This window comes from Cygnus olor, chromosome 4 (genome assembly GCF_009769625.2).
Source record: "Cygnus olor isolate bCygOlo1 chromosome 4, bCygOlo1.pri.v2, whole genome shotgun sequence".
NCBI lineage: Eukaryota > Metazoa > Chordata > Aves > Anseriformes > Anatidae > Cygnus > Cygnus olor.
This window is the reverse complement of record NC_049172.1, coordinates 31960835-31979226: the sequence shown is the minus strand read 5'-3', so window position 1 is coordinate 31979226 and position 18392 is coordinate 31960835. Positions and strand designations below refer to the sequence as shown.

The window sequence follows — 18392 nt, the reverse complement described above, 5'->3', positions numbered from 1 at the left end:
TGGGTTGCTATGGTACAAGTATATTCTTCCATTATGAAGAACAGCTTCCAGGAAGGCTAATGATGGAAAGGGAACAACGCAGTCGTTAGACAGCTCCTCTGTGAGGAATGCCTTGTTAAGACCAAAACTCCCAGTGTGGGACCACACAGACAGAAGTGTGGTTCTACTTTGAGAAGCGGCACCTTCCTTATGGCTTGGCTTCCCATATATATGGACAGGCTTATCTGCTGTCTTTAATAACATTTAATTCCCACTTCTTTATTCTTTATATTACTGCACTGCCTTGAAGATTTTACCTTTGGTAATTCCTCATTCTGCAGGAGAGTGTGCTGGAATCAATTCTGACTCACAGGTGAGCAATTATATAATTAAATTCCAGATGAAATGTCATCATCCAGCCTCACTTACACCTTTGTAATCCTGTGTTCTTGAATAGATCTTCATGGGTGTGACCGACTGCGGATTTGAACCTTTATAAATCATAACATGTCCCAGAGAATGCCTATAGTGATCTGCATACACATTTTAGATAGAGCTGCAATGCTGGTTGCATGTTGGCAATTGCCACTACAAGGTATGGTTTCGGAAAAGCTCTGCACCAGGGCAGGTTAGCTCAGCACAGCCACACTGGGAGTTAAAGACATTTTGCTGCAGGACAATCTATGCTTACTAGCTAGTGTAAATTGTTACGACAATCCAGGGATTCAATATACTGCTGTGAGAGCTAGTACTAATGAGGGGTGAAATCATGAGTGCCAACTATTTGACCTGCTTCACCCTTCCTCCCTCATGACATGTGCTAGGGCACTTCCAAAAAGTTGTTCTCCACATTGTGCCTATACACAAACAAAGGTGAAACAAAGCTAATGTTTGCCCAAAACATGCAAACACAATAGTGAAAGACAGGACTCTGTGGTACCAGCCATTCTCTGGCAATGTCAAAGTTCCTCTTGGGTTTGATTTTGCTGCACTTATTTTGTTGAGGTGCATTCTACTTCCCCAGGTGGGTTTGCTGCTGTATGCTATTTCTCAAGGGTTAAAGGTAGGAGACAGGGGCCACATGTAATGATTCTGTTAAAATAATTCCTGATCTTCTCTGTGACCCTACGTTCAGTCTTAACATTACAGCAGCATAGATCAGCAAAGTAGGCTCACTCACCAAAGTCATATTTCATATAGAGGAAACAGTGATGGTTATTCCAATAGGATTTCCATGTAAGCCTCTAGCTGATCACTTTGAAAATGTAGTAGTTTTTCCACAAGGTCTTCAAGTAATCAACACAAAAAACAGTTCTACATTTAGCCATTAGTAGGGAAAAAAAATTTCACTAGTCAAGCACTGAAAAGGCAAAGATATAAATCAGGACAGACTAACTTCAGTAACATAGTATGGATCACATAGAAATGTGTATTCATTTAATTAGCTTCTATTTTTTCTTATTGTTCATGGAATAAAAAAAAGCAACTTCAGCACACAGGAAGAAGAATAAAGTTCAACACAACCAATAATGTTCTTTAAGACCACAAAGCTGAATGCCCTAACAACTGCAGATGATGGCCATATTTCTTCAGCACATATCCTAGAATGCAGACAGCAAGCAGATGGCAAAAAGGGATGTATAGCTCACCATCTCAATTCACCTCCAAAGCTGGCTGTTGAACCTGCTGTTCAGTACCACATATAGGGTGGAGCTGACCCACTGACCTGTTGGGAATATGTCTCACCCAACCCATCACGCTAACTTCTTGGTACAGACATGCACGTACAGCTTTGTTCTACACATGTGGCAAAGAACTGCACTAGAAAATTTGCCTTAGACAGGCAGATACAGTTAGGGGACACAGACTTTGCACTAACATTAAAAACAGCATTGTTCTAGGGAGAAAACATTTGACATTTCTATTTGTCTGGCTCATTGCCTATCCTCTAATCTTAGCATCACACTTAGGTTCAAGCTTTAGCCATTCACCTGTATTTAAAACACGCTATTTATTTATTCATTTCAAGTGAAGCTGCATTCTTGATGGTAACCATAACAACACCCTGCAGAACACATTATTTGAAGAGCCAGTTTAATAACTGTCAGGGGAAAGGGAAGAATTAATGAGGAATTACGGTGTTATTTACAGTCTATTCGCATCAATACACACAGCTTCGGCTTATAGGAAGTTATTTTTAAAAGCTTAATCTTCGTGACACAAACACTGTTTGGAATTTCAGTGAATAAGAGGGCTATTTCAAGTTTGAAAGTATTTAGTATTTTAGTGCTTCTATAGTAAATAACTGACTCAAGTTTTATCAGTCACATATCTATATTTGTTCTTTACAGAAGCCTCATCCCCCTGCACCAGGAATGCTTTAGACAGTGTCCCTTCTCTAGCAGATTCTTATGAAGCATCCTCTGTAAAACGTTCTCAGGTGCGGGACAACCTTAAAACGGTGCTCATTAATCACACAAAAAAATAAAATTCATAATGCTCTTAAAAATAGATCACCTCTAATGATTTCAAGAAGTTGAGTTTAACAAAGGCAAGTTTTTGAGACCACTGGTTATATCCTTTTTTTTAATTATTTATAGAAAAGTGTGGTTGCCTATTGATTTCATGAGAGATGGTAGAATCCCAAAGGTAGGCAAGACTAAGAGTGTATCTGAAAGGTTTCAGATACAAGCTGGATCAGACCTATTCAGAGCTTTTAAGTGGGTTCTAAACAGAGTGTTTCATTTAACAGGCTCCCAACAAAGAGCAGGCAAAGCAAGCTGACTGTGCTCCCACCAGCTGCAAGCCAGGCAGCAGCACTCTGAACAAGTTAAAAGGCAACAGGCTGGCCCCCCATTAGCAAGAAATGCCACGGCATTTGCAATGAAGCCACTAGTACCTGCAGCTAACATGAACAGGGAAGATACTCCACTCTGCCTGAAACACTTACAGAAATAATAAGCGAAATAAAGCCCTATGGCTCTAGCTTTATTCAGGTGACTGCAAAACCTGCCTGAAGGCTAACAGATCCAATGGTGCTCAAAGCAATTGAAGAGCTACAGTAGGTCTTACTGGTGACCCAATCAATCGCTAAACTATGAGGGATTACAACTCCTCACCTACTTTGTGAAGCTATTGCTTCATTTAATTTCTTTTTGATATTTAAGTCAAAAAACATTTTGCTTGATTTTCTTCCTCCCATGTTAAATTTCAACATTAAAAAAAAACTCAAATTTCCCACAAGCATATTTGCTGTATATTCTTCAGAAAACTGTCAAATCAAACATTCAGCTCTTCAAAATGCATTTCCTACAGTGCATATTAAAAAAAAAAAAACACCTAGAGATGCTGAACTGACTGCTTGTCATATTTATTCATTACTCTCACAATTTCAACTTGCTATAAACCTCACAGGACAGGACTAGGTCAGTCCCCGTCCCCCTCCCCCCCCATTTTTTTTTTGCTTAGTACAATGATAATGTTAGTACAACAAAGGCTCCTATGACTCACCATAGGACACCAAAACTAAATTGAACACAGAAAAAGGAAGTATTACATTGACATCACCTTTTCTACTTTTTATACTACCACATGTTTAAGTGATTCCTCCCTACCAGGAAAAAAAAAAATCCAGTTTCTCAATAAAGCCCCACATAACTGAAAAGACCCAATTTGCTATTGCATGGAGATTTCATTCTGCCTTGTTTTGTTTTCTTTAATCTAACATAACAACAACTCACAGTACACTTGTTCTCCTTGTATGCAAACAGGTAACACTTCCACATGACAACTGAGTTTAAAAACAAACAAACAAAAAAATCAAAGCATATAACAATGAAGTGGGCTGGACTCTTGCCCAACAAACAGCTGCATTTTCAAAGACAAAGGCAGAGCCTTCCCCCAAGCAACACACGCAGCTCCAGCACTGCCTCACCACCCCCACTACGTCACTTTTGGTTGCTCAGCTTACTGAAGTTTTCCAAAAACTCAGTCAAGGACCTTCTCAACCAAGCTGCCAGCTTGCAGATTCAAAACCAGCTCAATGCACAACCTGATAACAAATCTCCACTGCCATGGTAACCAGAGATAATTTCTTTGAAGGCACTGTGCAAAAAGATGCACGTTTCCAGCACAGATACTGACTGAAGCATAACACAAGCCCAAGAAGATAGATCTGCTGATCTTGTATTAAATTAAGAGCATTACAAAACATTCCAGATACTCATCTTAATCCTCACAAACTGATTTTCTACTACATGGACTCCCTACCGTGTTCAGTTTAACAGTCTAGCAGCATGAAGGCATTTTTTCAAGCCTATTTGTTCTTTGTGTGACTTGGCACTTTTTTCTTCAAGTTAACTGAGAACATGAAGGAGAGGCTTCACTTTTCCAGAGAGACCAACTGCAAGGCTCCAGGACTGCCACCTCCCTGAAAACTAAATACTGGGCAGCCTCAGGAAAGAGGCAGTGAAGTGCAAACCCCTTCTATCTATAGCTTCTGATTAGAAAGACAATACCACCAGTACCTTGTTCTACTGAAATGGAAGAGAAAATAAGAACATGATGTGCTCACTGCCAGCAATAACTAGTTTCTTACTTAACGTTCTGTACCTGAGAACTATACAATCACTATTAAAGAAACACGTTGATCGCCTGAACTTAACTGTATAAACCTTGCATTATTTCTCTCCTCCAAAATGTGAGGTTTGAGTATAATCTTTTCCTCTTCTCCATTTTTCTGTTACCGGCCCACATCACCTGCCTCTTGCAGACCAAGAGCTGTGGCAGTCTATCACCACAGCAGCTCGCTCTTTGTCTCATCTGGTGGATTCTTGTTTCTGAGATCTGACAGTGACTGAAGTACAAGAAAGGGGGGTGGGCTAGAGTATCTGGTTTGGGTAAATACTTTGCATTCTGTTGTGCACAATGAATCTCAAGTACACATGTCGCTACTATTGCATTGTTGAGTTTCTGGCACACAGCTCGCAGGAACTTTTCTCTTTGTACATGATTGATTCTACTGAATTTTATTCATAAAAGAAAAAAAGCTACATACATGAAGAGCTGGCATTATGTATTTTTTTCATGCTGTTCTGCCACAGAGCTTTCTTTCAGGGCCAAAATCTGCACTCTCATACTTATTATAGCAAAGTTTGTATGCTTCAAGGATAATATGCTATTTCTGGTGTCCTTTATGTCATATTACTCAATAGATGAGATCTCTGTGATAAAGGTAAAAGTCCACAAATTATTCAGCTGAGACTTCTACTTTTTCCTTTGTGTCTTAACATGAATAAAATTCTTCAAAGTCGAAAGCCTAGTGAGCTAATCCAATGTCTGAGATATACTCCTCTAATTTACAGCATTGGTATCAATTTCATATGAAAGATCAGAAAACAGTAATTGAAAACTGCAGTTAAAAAATGTGGTCTCAAAATGTTCCAAAATAAAAACATTCCTAATTTTAAATGTTATTTTTGAGAACCTCTTCATATGTTTAGCAAATGTACAATATGCTGTATGAAAATGCCAGAAGTACTTTAAAAATAAAAAAATTTTCCTACAATACTATACGAAAACATCATTAATCATCATAAAAACAGCCTTGCTTTCTTTAAAAAGGATGTATTCTTTTTCTTTTTTTTTTAATGCATATTACAATCTGCTATATATTAAATATTGTGTAATACACAGAGTTGAGCAAAATTTGATATTTTTTCCCTCCAAAAGAAATTTTGGCATTTTAACTTTTATTTTCAACCTGTAGTGTAATAAAAATCAAACAAGGCATTTTAATGCAATGAAAATCTCCCAAAATGCAATTGTCAGAAAATAGCATTTCCATTTTCTTCAGTAAAACAAAACTTGTCAACATTCTTAACTGGAATTAATCTATTCTGGTGCTCTGAACCAAATCAAGAAGTTTGTTTTAACTCAGTTTGACATTAAATTGCATTTACATATGGTACCATAGTACAGTAATGGAAGTAGTACAGCACTAAATTGCATGCTGCCAAAGCAAGGAAAACGTACCAGTGGAAGAAACATGCTGCACTAGTTCTATTCTTAACCCCTCCTTTTGCTTCCATTACCAGACACCGTTAAAGAGACAAGATACTGGACTTAAATCTGCCTTTTGGCTAAGTTAGCAATTTTTACATTCTTAAACCTGTATGTTCTTCATGTGCCTTCTTCCTTTATTCCTCTCCAATGGACTAAGACCCTAGATTGCCCTACATCTCTTCCAAGACATTTTAGCCACATGATGCCTTATGCTATTCAGTTAAAAAGAAATCAGAATGCATCTTAAAGGAAATTGCTTTTTTTTTTTTTAGCAAGTTAAAATTTCCTCAAAAGAATAGTTATTTTGTAGAAACTGTACTTTAAGCTGAGAATTTTTAACACTAAACTACTGACCAGCTTGTAAAAAGGCTGGTCTGTTGTACTCAGTACAGATTTATTAGCATAAGTAAGTAACAGAAGGTATCGTGACAAAGGCCTGAACAAAGTTATCTTCAAGTCAGTGGAGAGATCTCTAATTTCCTCGTGGAAACAATCTTGGTAATATACAAGAAGGATAGTCATAGCCTTTGGTTTAAGCATCTAATATAGTCAGGATTTACAGAAACAAGAGCCTAAATGCCTTATATTGTCAAAAGAAAGAAACAGAGAAGCTAAGATAAATGCTTATATTGCTGCAATGTTGACTGTGAATGCTACCTTCTCTAAATCCTTTTCTCACTACGTTTAAATCATTAATACCTTCAAATGAACATAAATTGATGGCTGTTGCCTTTTACTTCAACTTCATGTCAAAGTTTTCTCCATATACAACAACCAGCTATGGGATTTGTTCTTCAAATACGAACAGACTGCTTATCTGAAGACTGCCATGATGAAGTCACACTGGCCCAAAATAATTTTCAAAGACTTTTATTAATTTTGTTGATCTGAAACAGCTTCCCTGAACCAGGATTGCAATGAGATGATAACCATCTTTTATCCAGCTCTGAAGAAGGGTATCACTAAGATCCACGGAAAAATTAACTTTAAGCTCCTGGGTGAAAGAAAATAATAATGCTTGTAACATAATGGGAGTTGTAAATACAACTGTTAATCCCAAAGTCTTAAAGTTAAGCACTGCATAGGTTTTCTGCCACACTTCTGATTGCACCCTGTGACTTACGTTTTTAATTACCTGCTCAGCCATAACTATAACACTTTCAGATAGGTTGTTAGGTAACGATAGGGAAAATAAACAAGCATAGTCCAGACAGTTTCTTAGCCAGAAGAGCTCTTCAGCTTGCTCTTTTCTAATCAGTTCACGAGAGCTGTTCATAGATCATGCATAGATCAGATATCTACAAAAGGAAACATAACAAAGCCAAGATGTTGTTTACACCAACACTAGAATCAAATGATAATAAGAGTCATGAACTAGCAGAAGAACCAGTTTACAGTTCCCTATTCATACATTTTTCTAGTTAAACAATTCTTAGAGTGTTTTTTTTTTTCCTGTGGACAGTCTATCATCAATCAAGTGAAAAATACTTCATTTCAATTTTTATTGCATTTTCCTTTGAGAAAAGTGTTATTTACAAGAGTGTAAGAGTGTATCCCAAACAATAAATAGAGAAACTAAAAGCTAAAATAGCAAATAAGTGCCACTAATAAGACTGGTTTAGAATTCAAAGAACCTTTTAAATGAGTATCTCTTGGCCAGTGGAAGGCTCTTCTTTCCCGTTCCCATTGAATTTATCAATACACGAAACCCACACGTCACAGTGCTTGAAACAAAAGATGGAACCCGTTCAAGCACCTTGGATGTAGCTCAGCCTCGTGAACTCTGTGTATCAAAAGCACCATTGATATATTACGTCCAGTCAGCGTTTTACCAGCTGGTATGATACCTGTATTGTGACCACAGTGCGCTATGCAAAGCTAATGGCTTTCTTGATACACCCATATAATTGCTTCAACAAAGCAACCGCCAGAAGCAAGCCATAAAAGTGAAGAATTTCAGCTACAGTTTTTATTACTTTGCCCATTTCTCTTCTAAAAATGAAAAGGGAGTTGGGAAAAAAGTGCATCTTTAGTGAGTATTCTAAGTGCAGCACACCAAAAACATCCCTGAAGAACACTAAAATGAGATGAGTTTTTCAAATGCACAACCTAGATGCCATTACCTATGCTGTGGAGAACAGCACCATCTTGCAATTATTTTCATGTACCATGGTGTACTTTGACAAACTGTTAAGCTAATAATTTACATCTCATATTACTGAATATATCTCTGTCCTCTTATACCTGTAACACTACGCATCTCCTTTTGGGTCCTCTAATAGTGATAAACACGAAAAACAATTTGCATCATTGCAAACTGAAAAAAATGCAAAACAGATCAGTGACAGATTTCAAGTCCACAAGAAAGATCAGAAACCCTAATACCAAAACTGCAGTGATATCACGTTTGTCTTATGGGTTTGGTGATTTATCTCCTGAAGAACTTCTGTTCTAATCATATTTGTCTGTCACCCTCTGTTCACAAAATGCAGTCCGTGTAACTCGATGAAGTTCCACACGTAACCTTCAGAGAGACATATCTAAACTAGGACTTATGAGTGCACGCAGACAGCCTTAGCAAGATGAAAACAGGGAAAAATAACTGTCCTAACAAGAGGTGAGGAGGAACGAAGAGCTCAAATCTCTGCGCAGTAACAGTAAGCCACTTTTTCACTTTCCTCTGAATACTGAACAGATTTCACAGGTATTTAATCCACAAAGATTGCACAACTTCTGAGTAGCAACTTGGCAATTTTTATGCTTATTTTGTTTAAATATTGCCAGTCTAAAAATAATTCTTGCTAGTGATTAATCCTAAGCATGGTTGTGAGTGCACAAGGAATAAATACAGAAAACATTCTTCAGGAAAAAAAAAAAAGAAATAACAAAACACCACCCACACCATTAATATTAATAAGTGAAAACAAACACAGCCTGACCTCTTGAATTACTCGGGAGATCTGATTAAGTGCAATCAGATTCCAAGCACTACAATGTTGGGAATAGTGTCTCTAACCTAAATACTTTTCTCATCACGAGATGTCAGTAATAACAACCTCAAGCTACTTCATCATGAATTTGGTCTGCCTTTAATAAAACACTACGATAGATCTGCGAGATAACGTTATCTTATATGTTCTCTGTGATTAAGGATGACATTTTTCCTATGTAAAGTGCCAAAACTAGGAAAAAAAGGGCCAAAAGGTCATGATCTGAGGAAGAACCCTTTCAGAAGAAAGGGCTGCTGCACAGCCAATTCTTCCAGCACAATCCACAGGGTCTCTCCGACCAGCCTACCGGTGCAGTTTTAAAACGACCAGTTAAATGCCTGTGGAGATCCAGCTCCCTAATTATTGATTGACCTATATATTTTTGGCAACAGTTACGCCCTAGAGGATCTGATTTGAAAGGCAGTTGAAGTCCACGGTTAAAGTAAATTATGAAATAGCCAAGACAACCAGGCCAACTTCCTAAGAATATTAGGCTCTTCTGTTCAACAGAATATTTGGGGAACCGTACAAGAAAGTGAAAACAGGCATAATTTTGAAAGAATAGAGACTCATAGTGGTTCACATGCCAAACAGCTTATATATGCATACAATACTCACAGCCCCAAAAATTCTTTTAAGAATATAAAATAACCCACTGTGCCAAGACCATCAGAAAGCAAAACTTTTGATGAGGATACAGTCATTGCAGTATGCAAGGGCTAGCTCTCAAGTTAAGTGGCAGCTGAAGCTTAGCTTTCACTCTCTGAAAGGTACCACGGACATTTGTGGATACATGGTTCACGTTCCTTCTAGCTGACGTTGATAATTATTTTAAGATTAGAAAGCAGACTATACAGGCTGCTTTGTGGACACGGGAAGAGCAATTCAACCTGCCAGATTCAAGCTCCCTTAGAAAAAAATCATCCAGGTTTGCTTTTGCCAAAATTGTTTTCTTGCTTTCTTCATCACACCTTCATTGAACCTCCTGCCAGAAATCAGAAGGGAGAAGGTTCACTGCCAGAAATAAAAAGCGGAAGACACCCTCCTGAAGCTAATCACTGAATCAAACAGGGAGGCAGCTGGGTATGGCAGACTGTGAGCAGAACAGGAGATGCACTCTAGCACAACGTAGGGAAAGATTAGGAAACAGATGAAATGAAAGAAGCATGCTCTTCAAGAGTAAACAAAAAAAAAAAGAATTCAGATATTATTGTATAAAGTAATTATTTTATTTATTCCTTAGAGCGATGATATATTTGTCTGAAACACTGGTGAAGTGACACAATTGCTTGTCCTGTATTGTACTGACATGTACTGTTTCCCTTTTTCCTGTTTATTCCAGTGAATACAAAGGCTTCATGTTAAACCTAAATCCCTCCGTCCTCCTCTAAATTACTTTTCAGCAGAATTTAAGTTTCAGCTTTATGACATGACTCCAGGTGTGTGTGGGGGGGGTAATCACACAACAACACATCATCAGGGAAGAGACATGTATAATTATAGCCTTTCTGAAACACACACAGTACCTGTAGTGGCATCTACTGTGACAAGAGAAGAAAATTCTCCTGGGACCAGTTCGTATGTGACTACTCCATATATTCCCGAATCTCTGTCCGTGGCAACAATACTGATGATCTCTGTTCCTGGCTGCGCGTGACTGCTGATGCTTGTCACATAGGTGGCTTGTTCAAAAACTGGTTGATTATCATTAATATCTTCTATCTCTATACGAACAAAAGCTTGGGCACTCAGCCCACCCTGTTGGATAAATCAGAAAAAAAAAATAAATGCATACAATAGAATGACATGAATCTAGCTTCAGCACATCATTAAAGAACACACTGCAACACAACTGAGCGATGAAAATGTCTACCAAGAAGAATTTAAGGTATATACAGAAAGTATCCCAAAATACTGAGTTCAGACCAGCTACACGCTGAGAACAGCTCCAGTGTGCTCGCTAACAGAATACACAAAGTTCAAATTCTTGTGACTGTGAAGCCTAAACACAAAACTACTTTTGTTAATGCCAACAAGCACTACACACATCAATTCCTGCTAGTCTGACTTCACACGTGTTTACGTTAATCACCTACATGCCGCTTACTCTTTCACAGATAAGATCAGGGCTTAGTAACTTTTTCTGTCTATGAATTTTTCAGATTTAAAAGCGTGACCATTTTAACAGTGAATACAATACTTTTTCAACACTGATTAGGAACACAGGCTGAGAGCAGAGCACTGCAGGACAGCTAGAAGTCTACCTGCCAGGCTGCTGCATGGAAGATCCATTCTCAATTTACCACCCTGGCAGGTTTAAGCAGCTCTGCAGCATACTTATGTGTGCTTATATACATGCACGCTGTATATAAATATGTAAGTATATATGCATGTAAATTGCATCCATATACAAATTATATAGTACATGCACAGTGTCTATATATATACGTCTACATACCCCCACTTCACGTACACAGAACAAAACCAAATTCCCCTGAAGCACATAGCTGAAAAGATTTTTTCATATCAAATTCATAACTGCTTACATAGTTTTATTTCAAGCACGCTTCTGATTTTGAGGGGGAAGAGGTCTGACCACGCTTTCCAGGGGGCTTGGCTCAACTTCTCAGACCATGTTTCTTTCCCCTATGCTAATAGCTGGGAAAAGAGCCAGGCAGCATGCATGGCTTCAGTAAATGTCCCCCTTTGCCATCCCAGGCCTGACTGCTAGGCTGTTCTCACCTGGGTTGAAGCCTCTGCTACAGGCACCCACTCAGACCTCCCCTAAATACCACCTGGGCAGCCAGAAAGCCACCTTTAGCTCTACAGCGAAATCGGAGAAGCAAGGAGCAACTGCAAGCTGGCTTATCACATTACACTGCAGTGGAATCATAATTTGCCATGGCAAAACAGTTTTGCGGCAATCTGGAAGAGATAATTCTGTGGGTGCTGAAGCATTGACCCCACAGGGCCCTGGAGTGAAACAAATGGCAATTTGTCTCTCATAGCCACATAGCCCCTGCGGGGCAGTTGTGAGGAGGGGTTATATTTAGGTAGTGTTTTCTTAAAAAATAAAAACTCATGGCAAATTCTGTGGCAGTGGTGTGTATAACATAGGCACAAACCATCACGTGCACACATGCATGAGTACCTTGCACACACCATACACACTACATCAAGGCACAGCTGGAGGAAGAACCCTGGGAGCACGTGTTGGGAACAATTAGTCATTTACAGAAACTGCTGAGATAGATGGGATGCTGGCACATACAAATGACAAGCTATGCTGAGCATGTCCAAACTTCATTTTGCAATTGCAGTACTGGTGATATGCAACATTGCTTGTAGAGATATAAAAAACATCTAATCCTATGTCTCACTTACTTTCATGAAGGTTGGGTTTAACAGTATCAAATGATTTAGACTCGATATTATTTTTTCTTGCAGTGTAAGAATGTCTCTGAAATTATTTTTGAGTTTATTACTCACAAGATGAGAATTAATTTTGTGGAGAAAATATTATCAGTGTTCTCCCCAGCTTTCCATCAGGATTTTTGTTTTGCTTTGTGTAGCAGTAGTATCCCTGTTGGATGGAGGTGACAGTGCCATAAAAGCTCAAGTATGCAGAAAATTAAGACTGTGTTGTTTAAGACTGTTGTGGATCACAGTGCTTATATTTCACCTGGAAACTAGGAGATCTGGCCCCCATCCTCCTTGTAGCATGCTTGGGTTTTCTTCTGAGAAACGCAAGGCCACAATGAGCCATAGAGCAGTCAACCAGCACCTGGGGACCAGGGCAGGGCAGGGCACTGTACTTCAGACTGCCAAAACAGATGCGAATCACGGCACTGATATGGGGAAGGGTAGATGTGCATACCTATTGGTCTCACTGCCTGCACCCCAACCCTGCTGCAGTGCAAGCATTGCCCCAAGGTCTTGATTTCCCTGAGAAGGAAATCACTGCACAGGAACTAAAACCTATGTACTCTGTTGAAGCCCACTCTCAGAAGATGCCCTGGGGCTGCAGCTCTACAGCTTTCAGGTAGTGCTTTCAGGTATTTTAGGACAGGAATTAGAAACAACATTTCTAAGGAAAGTGAGCATGCCAAGGAAGAAATTAGGTCAAGAACATAAAACATCTAAAAAGAGGCAAGGTTAGAGCAGCATGAAACCAAACTGCAAAAAAGCTCATGATAATGTGTTTAGCTGCTTCTTGCAAGTCTCATTATTGCTAAACAGACATGAAAAACCAAAACCCTCTCCAGAGGATTTATATTTATCCTATGGTGTTATGTAAAGACTGCAAAATCTTTGGAAATAGAGTCAGTCTGGCGATATGGGAGAAGCAAGTTGGAGACCTACTAACTAAATCTCTCAGACAGACCGAATCTTATGATGGAGGCAGACCCTACTTTTCCTGAAGCAGTGTATTCCCTCACATGAGTCAAGAGCAATATTAACTTGGTTATGGCCCAGTTCTTGCTCTGGCTATGAAAATCTTTAAGTAACATCCCAAGTGAGAAGGAACAAACTGCTTCTATTTCTAACCACATGGATATACTTCATCTACTCAGAAGCAAGCACAAAGCTGATCTTCCAAAACATGAAGGCTGATTTAAACAAGTCTGTTGTTGACAGAAAATTACATTTGTCAAAACATATTACAAGCAACAAAAAGCCAGTTGTTCATTTTGAAATCCTGTTTCTCAAATGTTCAGATATTTTAACTATTGTTTTGATGTGACAAAACTAACAATTATGTAGGCTTGTGTAAGAATCCTGTGATTTTGTGGTCCATACAGTAAGAATAGGACATACAAAGCTACCACCAAGTCAAAATAACCATGAGATATATTTTCTTTTCTTTGACAGGACCAAACTTGTAAGAAAATATAAAGCTTTTAGTACCCCTCTTAATTGTCTTTGAAAAAAATTCATTGCCTGTGGCAGGAGAGATACTCTAGATTAACATAGTAGAAGCAGTGCTGTTTTGAATAGCTCTATTTTCTTGACATTATAAAATTTTTAAGAATCTGTCAAGACTTCCACTACAGTCTCCAGCCTTTTTGATCAATGAAGGGTGCTGTCAAATTCATGATCCCAACTGAACTGTGATATCTGACAGGATCTCTGACATGAAAACGTTTTCTTTTCTTTATTAAACCTAGAAGATAGGTATGTAATCTTCAAGTCACCATCCTGTCAAAATAGAGAGGCACTGCCAATTATTTCAAAAGCTTTAACTTCTTTAGAAGCTTTGCCTGTGAGTGTTGAGTGCTTATCTCTACATTAATTGCTTCAGTGTAAAATACAAAGAAAACTAGACAAGTAGCGTATTTACCAAAAAAAAAAAGGATGAAGAGCAAAATATTTCTTTATACTCAAAGACAGCAGAAGAGCCACCAAGGCTTCAGTACCATTAGAAGTTCTTCAGAACCTAAATAAATACCAGCCTACTTAACTGGCCTAGTTGAAGTGTTTAATGAACTGTTGTTCATGTACCTCTATAAAAGTGAGCTGTAACATAAAAGTTAGTAATGGCATACTCTGTGTTGGTAGGCAATTTCATGATCTGCTGTAAATGAATTTGAAAGACAAGATACACTTCTTCGGGGGGGGGGGGGGGGGGGGGGGGGAGCGGGCTGGAATTTAAAGTACTGCTGTACTTCAGCCCTGAAACCTAAACCTGATCCCTTCTTTCAATGAAGAATCTTTCACTTAGAATCTCATGACAAATTGAAAATTATGCCAGCTTTATTTTTTTTAGTAGGGTTTTTATTTTTATTAAAGGAGAACATCTTAAATACTCTTACTGTTCAGGTGAGCTGTTTACCTACTTGTCTCTCAGTATGTCAAAGCTCCTGTTGTGAACAACAGAACTTGAAGACTTCATATACAATTACTTACAAAATGAAGGTTCGGCAGGAACCCAGGCACAGTACTGTAGTACTGTGTAGTGCTGCAAGGCAGCTTTAACCATGTATTCTGTGACAGCAAGGTCAGTTAATGCACAATACATAAAGCTCAATTTCTTCCTCTGTTCTTATTTTTCAAGTATGTGCACTTTGCCTATGCAAGCATTCTTAAGTGTATTTTAGCGGAGTTTTGAAAAACTACTTCATAACAAGGAGCAAGTGACAACACCCAGTGTAAGGCCACACGTAATCCTGAGTAAATTCAGTAAGTAACCATCTTGAGCATGCAGCACACAGATGTGATCATAATGCTCTATAAAACCATACCTTCACATTTAGCAGATGCACTTGTATATGCAAATAGATGTGACTAATGATCTACTTTAAAAAACTGTACTTAAAAGTCTTAGTTTCTACAAGGACATCTGATTTTGAAGTAGTTTTCAGCATCCAAAAGACATCTGATCTATTCAAAAGCAGTTTTTCAGAAAAGGATAAAAAGACTAATGACTCAAAGATAAAAACCTAGAAAAGCTACCAATTAAGTCTTAACTTAATACTAATAACCACAGATGAAATGAAGTATTCTAGTTTCTTCTATATGGCATTCTAGGTCTTCAGTTTTTCAGCTGCTACATTATCTCTGCAGAAGGTTCAACATGCCATATGCAGGCTGCTTTGCTCCCTCTGACCCTGAGTAGTGGACATACCCTGTAGGCCACGTACTAAAGGAGCTTTGTTACTGTGTCATTGTCTGCCAGCAGCCTGCAGCAGGAGGACAGGGAAGGAGCCCATACTAACTGATGAGAACATGGGATAGCATCCTTCCCCACTGAATCCCAGATTAAGTAGTCAAGGCTTCCCGAGGGCTGCAGGGCACTCACCCCGCTCCAGAGCCAAGACAGAACCAGTGATCTTTGGCTCACTTCCACCATTGCCTGGCATAAATTATTTCCATGAGTTTATCCTACAACATGGTATCCCTTCCCCTTGGAGGAAAATATGGCCTAAAGTCAACAGATCTTAGTCTGGGCAAAGGCTGAACAGGTGGGCAGGGGAAGAGATGCATGGACAAACTAAGCATGTACATGCCAAAGGGTGACTTTAGCAGGCAGAGAGCTTTCTTGGGCCAACAAGTTAGGATAAAAGATTTATCCTGTAGTCCAGGATAAAAAAAACTCCAACCAAAAAAAGCCAAACAAATACAAAAAACATCCATCACACCTTTCTCTTCTCATCCAAAGAGCACCAGGAAAAGGTTTAAAAAAAAGCACAGCTATAGGGCATGAAAGAAAGTAGGGCTTCATATGGTACCCACAGCACTACATGCCAGTCAATCCTGGAGTACGCTGAAAACAGAACCTAATGGATCCAGACCTGAGGAAAACGAGCAAGATGAGAAGTCACCGTGGCACAGACTTTCAAACAAGCCCACCACCACCATTCAGGGACAGCTGTCAAATCCTAACGAAGGGCAGTCTTATCAAAGCTCTCAAAACCTCACCTGGAAAGTGCAAAAACAAAGTTCACCCTTTAAAAAGAAAAAAGTCTTTGGGGTGTTTCCATCATCTGAATTCTCAGCATGGCATACAGATTTCTCCTGGACTCCACTGTAGCCAAGCATGTGCTTCTAACACAAACTTACAGTCATGAAGAGGCTTTACAGAGGTCACATGGATCCAGCTGGGATTAGACACACCTTAAGCCCGTAATGATGCATACAATCCCACCACTGCAAGGATGTGGTGTGGCACCCCTTACGGTGTGAGGGCCAGAGAAGCACAACATCCTGCCTGTCCTCTGCAGTTTTTGAAACCTCTTGCCATGCTGATGAAGAGAAGTGGTAGACTGGTACGCGCACTGTGTTATCTAGAGAGGTGTTTGCTGGAGCTGGACAATCCCTGAGAGCAACCTGTGCAAGCACAGGTCATTAGGTCTTCCCCATTTTTGGGGGGAAAACTGCATGGGCCAGGTCTTCAGAGAGTTGAAGCTGGACACACTCCTGAAGGCCTCTCATTGTGCACCAACCCCAAAATTGTGCAACTCGAAGATTTTGGCTTTGAAAACCAGACAACTATTGTCTCTAAACAGATGGTATAGGTGCCAGTAGATAGAGTTTAAACTAGCATTATTCCAATTAAATTTCCATGGACCATAACAGGTTTTGTTTATTTTTGTTTTGCTTTTTATTTCTAAACAGCTGAAGCATTACTGTTGTTGAAAGAAAAAGAAAGATTACAGGCATAAAAATGCAAATAAACAATAGGATTGAAATATGCATGATACATAGCAATAAAGTTTGCCACCATACAGCAGCAAAAATGTGTGCTGTAAAATATAAGCTTTCCTGTATGAAAATGAATTCATTTTAGGACTAAGATAGAATCACTTAAAAGGAGTAATGGAAGCATAAATTTGCATATGTAACTGTTTGGACACCCTTGGGCAAGCAGGAAAAACACTGTAGTACCCACTTCAGTCATGTTTCAAAAACAAAAAACAAGCAGCAAAACTTATCAGATCTAACTTCCACACATTCAGATGGGAAAGAGTAGTAACTTTGTTTGAAAACACTTACTAGAAATCTTGGTTTCCCATATTTTCCTTTTGTAAGGCTTGATTTCACAGTAAGTTTGATCTAAATCTCTAAATTGTTTGTGTTTTCCAAAACAAAACACCTTCATCTGATTTTTTTAAAGGAAAAGATTTTTTTTTAAAGGAAAACATTGCAGTTTCAGTATCAATACAGGAAGTTATCTGACTAGAAGTTCAAAAACTCCTAAAATGCCTACTGAAACCCTGATCTGTCACAATTGCACAACACAGCTGTTTGCAGCCAATTACCCCGGTTAGTACTGGGGTAATTCCAGACAGAGCTGGTGTGCAAGTGACAAGAGTGTGACCCTTGCTATGGGAGCAAGATGTTGATCTGCCACAATCCATGTACAAAGACCCCAAAGTAGGGCTAAATGCAGATGCCATGGGATACAGCGCAAACTTTTCTATAAGCTAGCTACATGATTTCTTTCCATATAAAAAGCATTTCAAGGAGGAGGACCAAATACATATGAAGTAAGAGACTTTGGAACCCAAATCAGTGCTGTCAGCTGATAAAGCTAACACTATGACCCCATTTAAGTCAGCACGATGGCTCCCACATGCTCTCACAGGATGTTTATTTAACACCAGTTTAACAGAATCTGCTCTGCACCTTCCTGTCCATGGGCTCTTGCGTGCCATTTCAGTTCTCCCATTACTGCTTCTAAACAAGGCATAAGAGACAAGACCAACAAGATCCAAAACCATGTAATGGAGCAGGCCTGAACAGGTGGAAGAAACTGATAGCCCTACTGTAAGATTAGCTGAGCACCACCTGGAAAACTTTTTCTTCTCATTTCTAATTAACTTTGTTATTTTCTCTCCTCTTCATCTCTCTTCCCTCCCC

At 39.0% G+C, this 18392-nt stretch overlaps 1 protein-coding gene across 1 annotated transcript in view; it reads right to left on the bottom strand.

Moving 5' to 3' along the window:
- Nucleotides 1-18392, bottom strand: part of DCHS2 (dachsous cadherin-related 2) — a 107984-nt gene that overhangs the window by 46999 nt on the left and 42593 nt on the right. Inside the window, 1 exon segment of the mRNA XM_040555375.1 lies at nucleotides 10559-10790. Within this exon segment, the coding sequence (XP_040411309.1) occupies nucleotides 10559-10790 (232 nt within the window).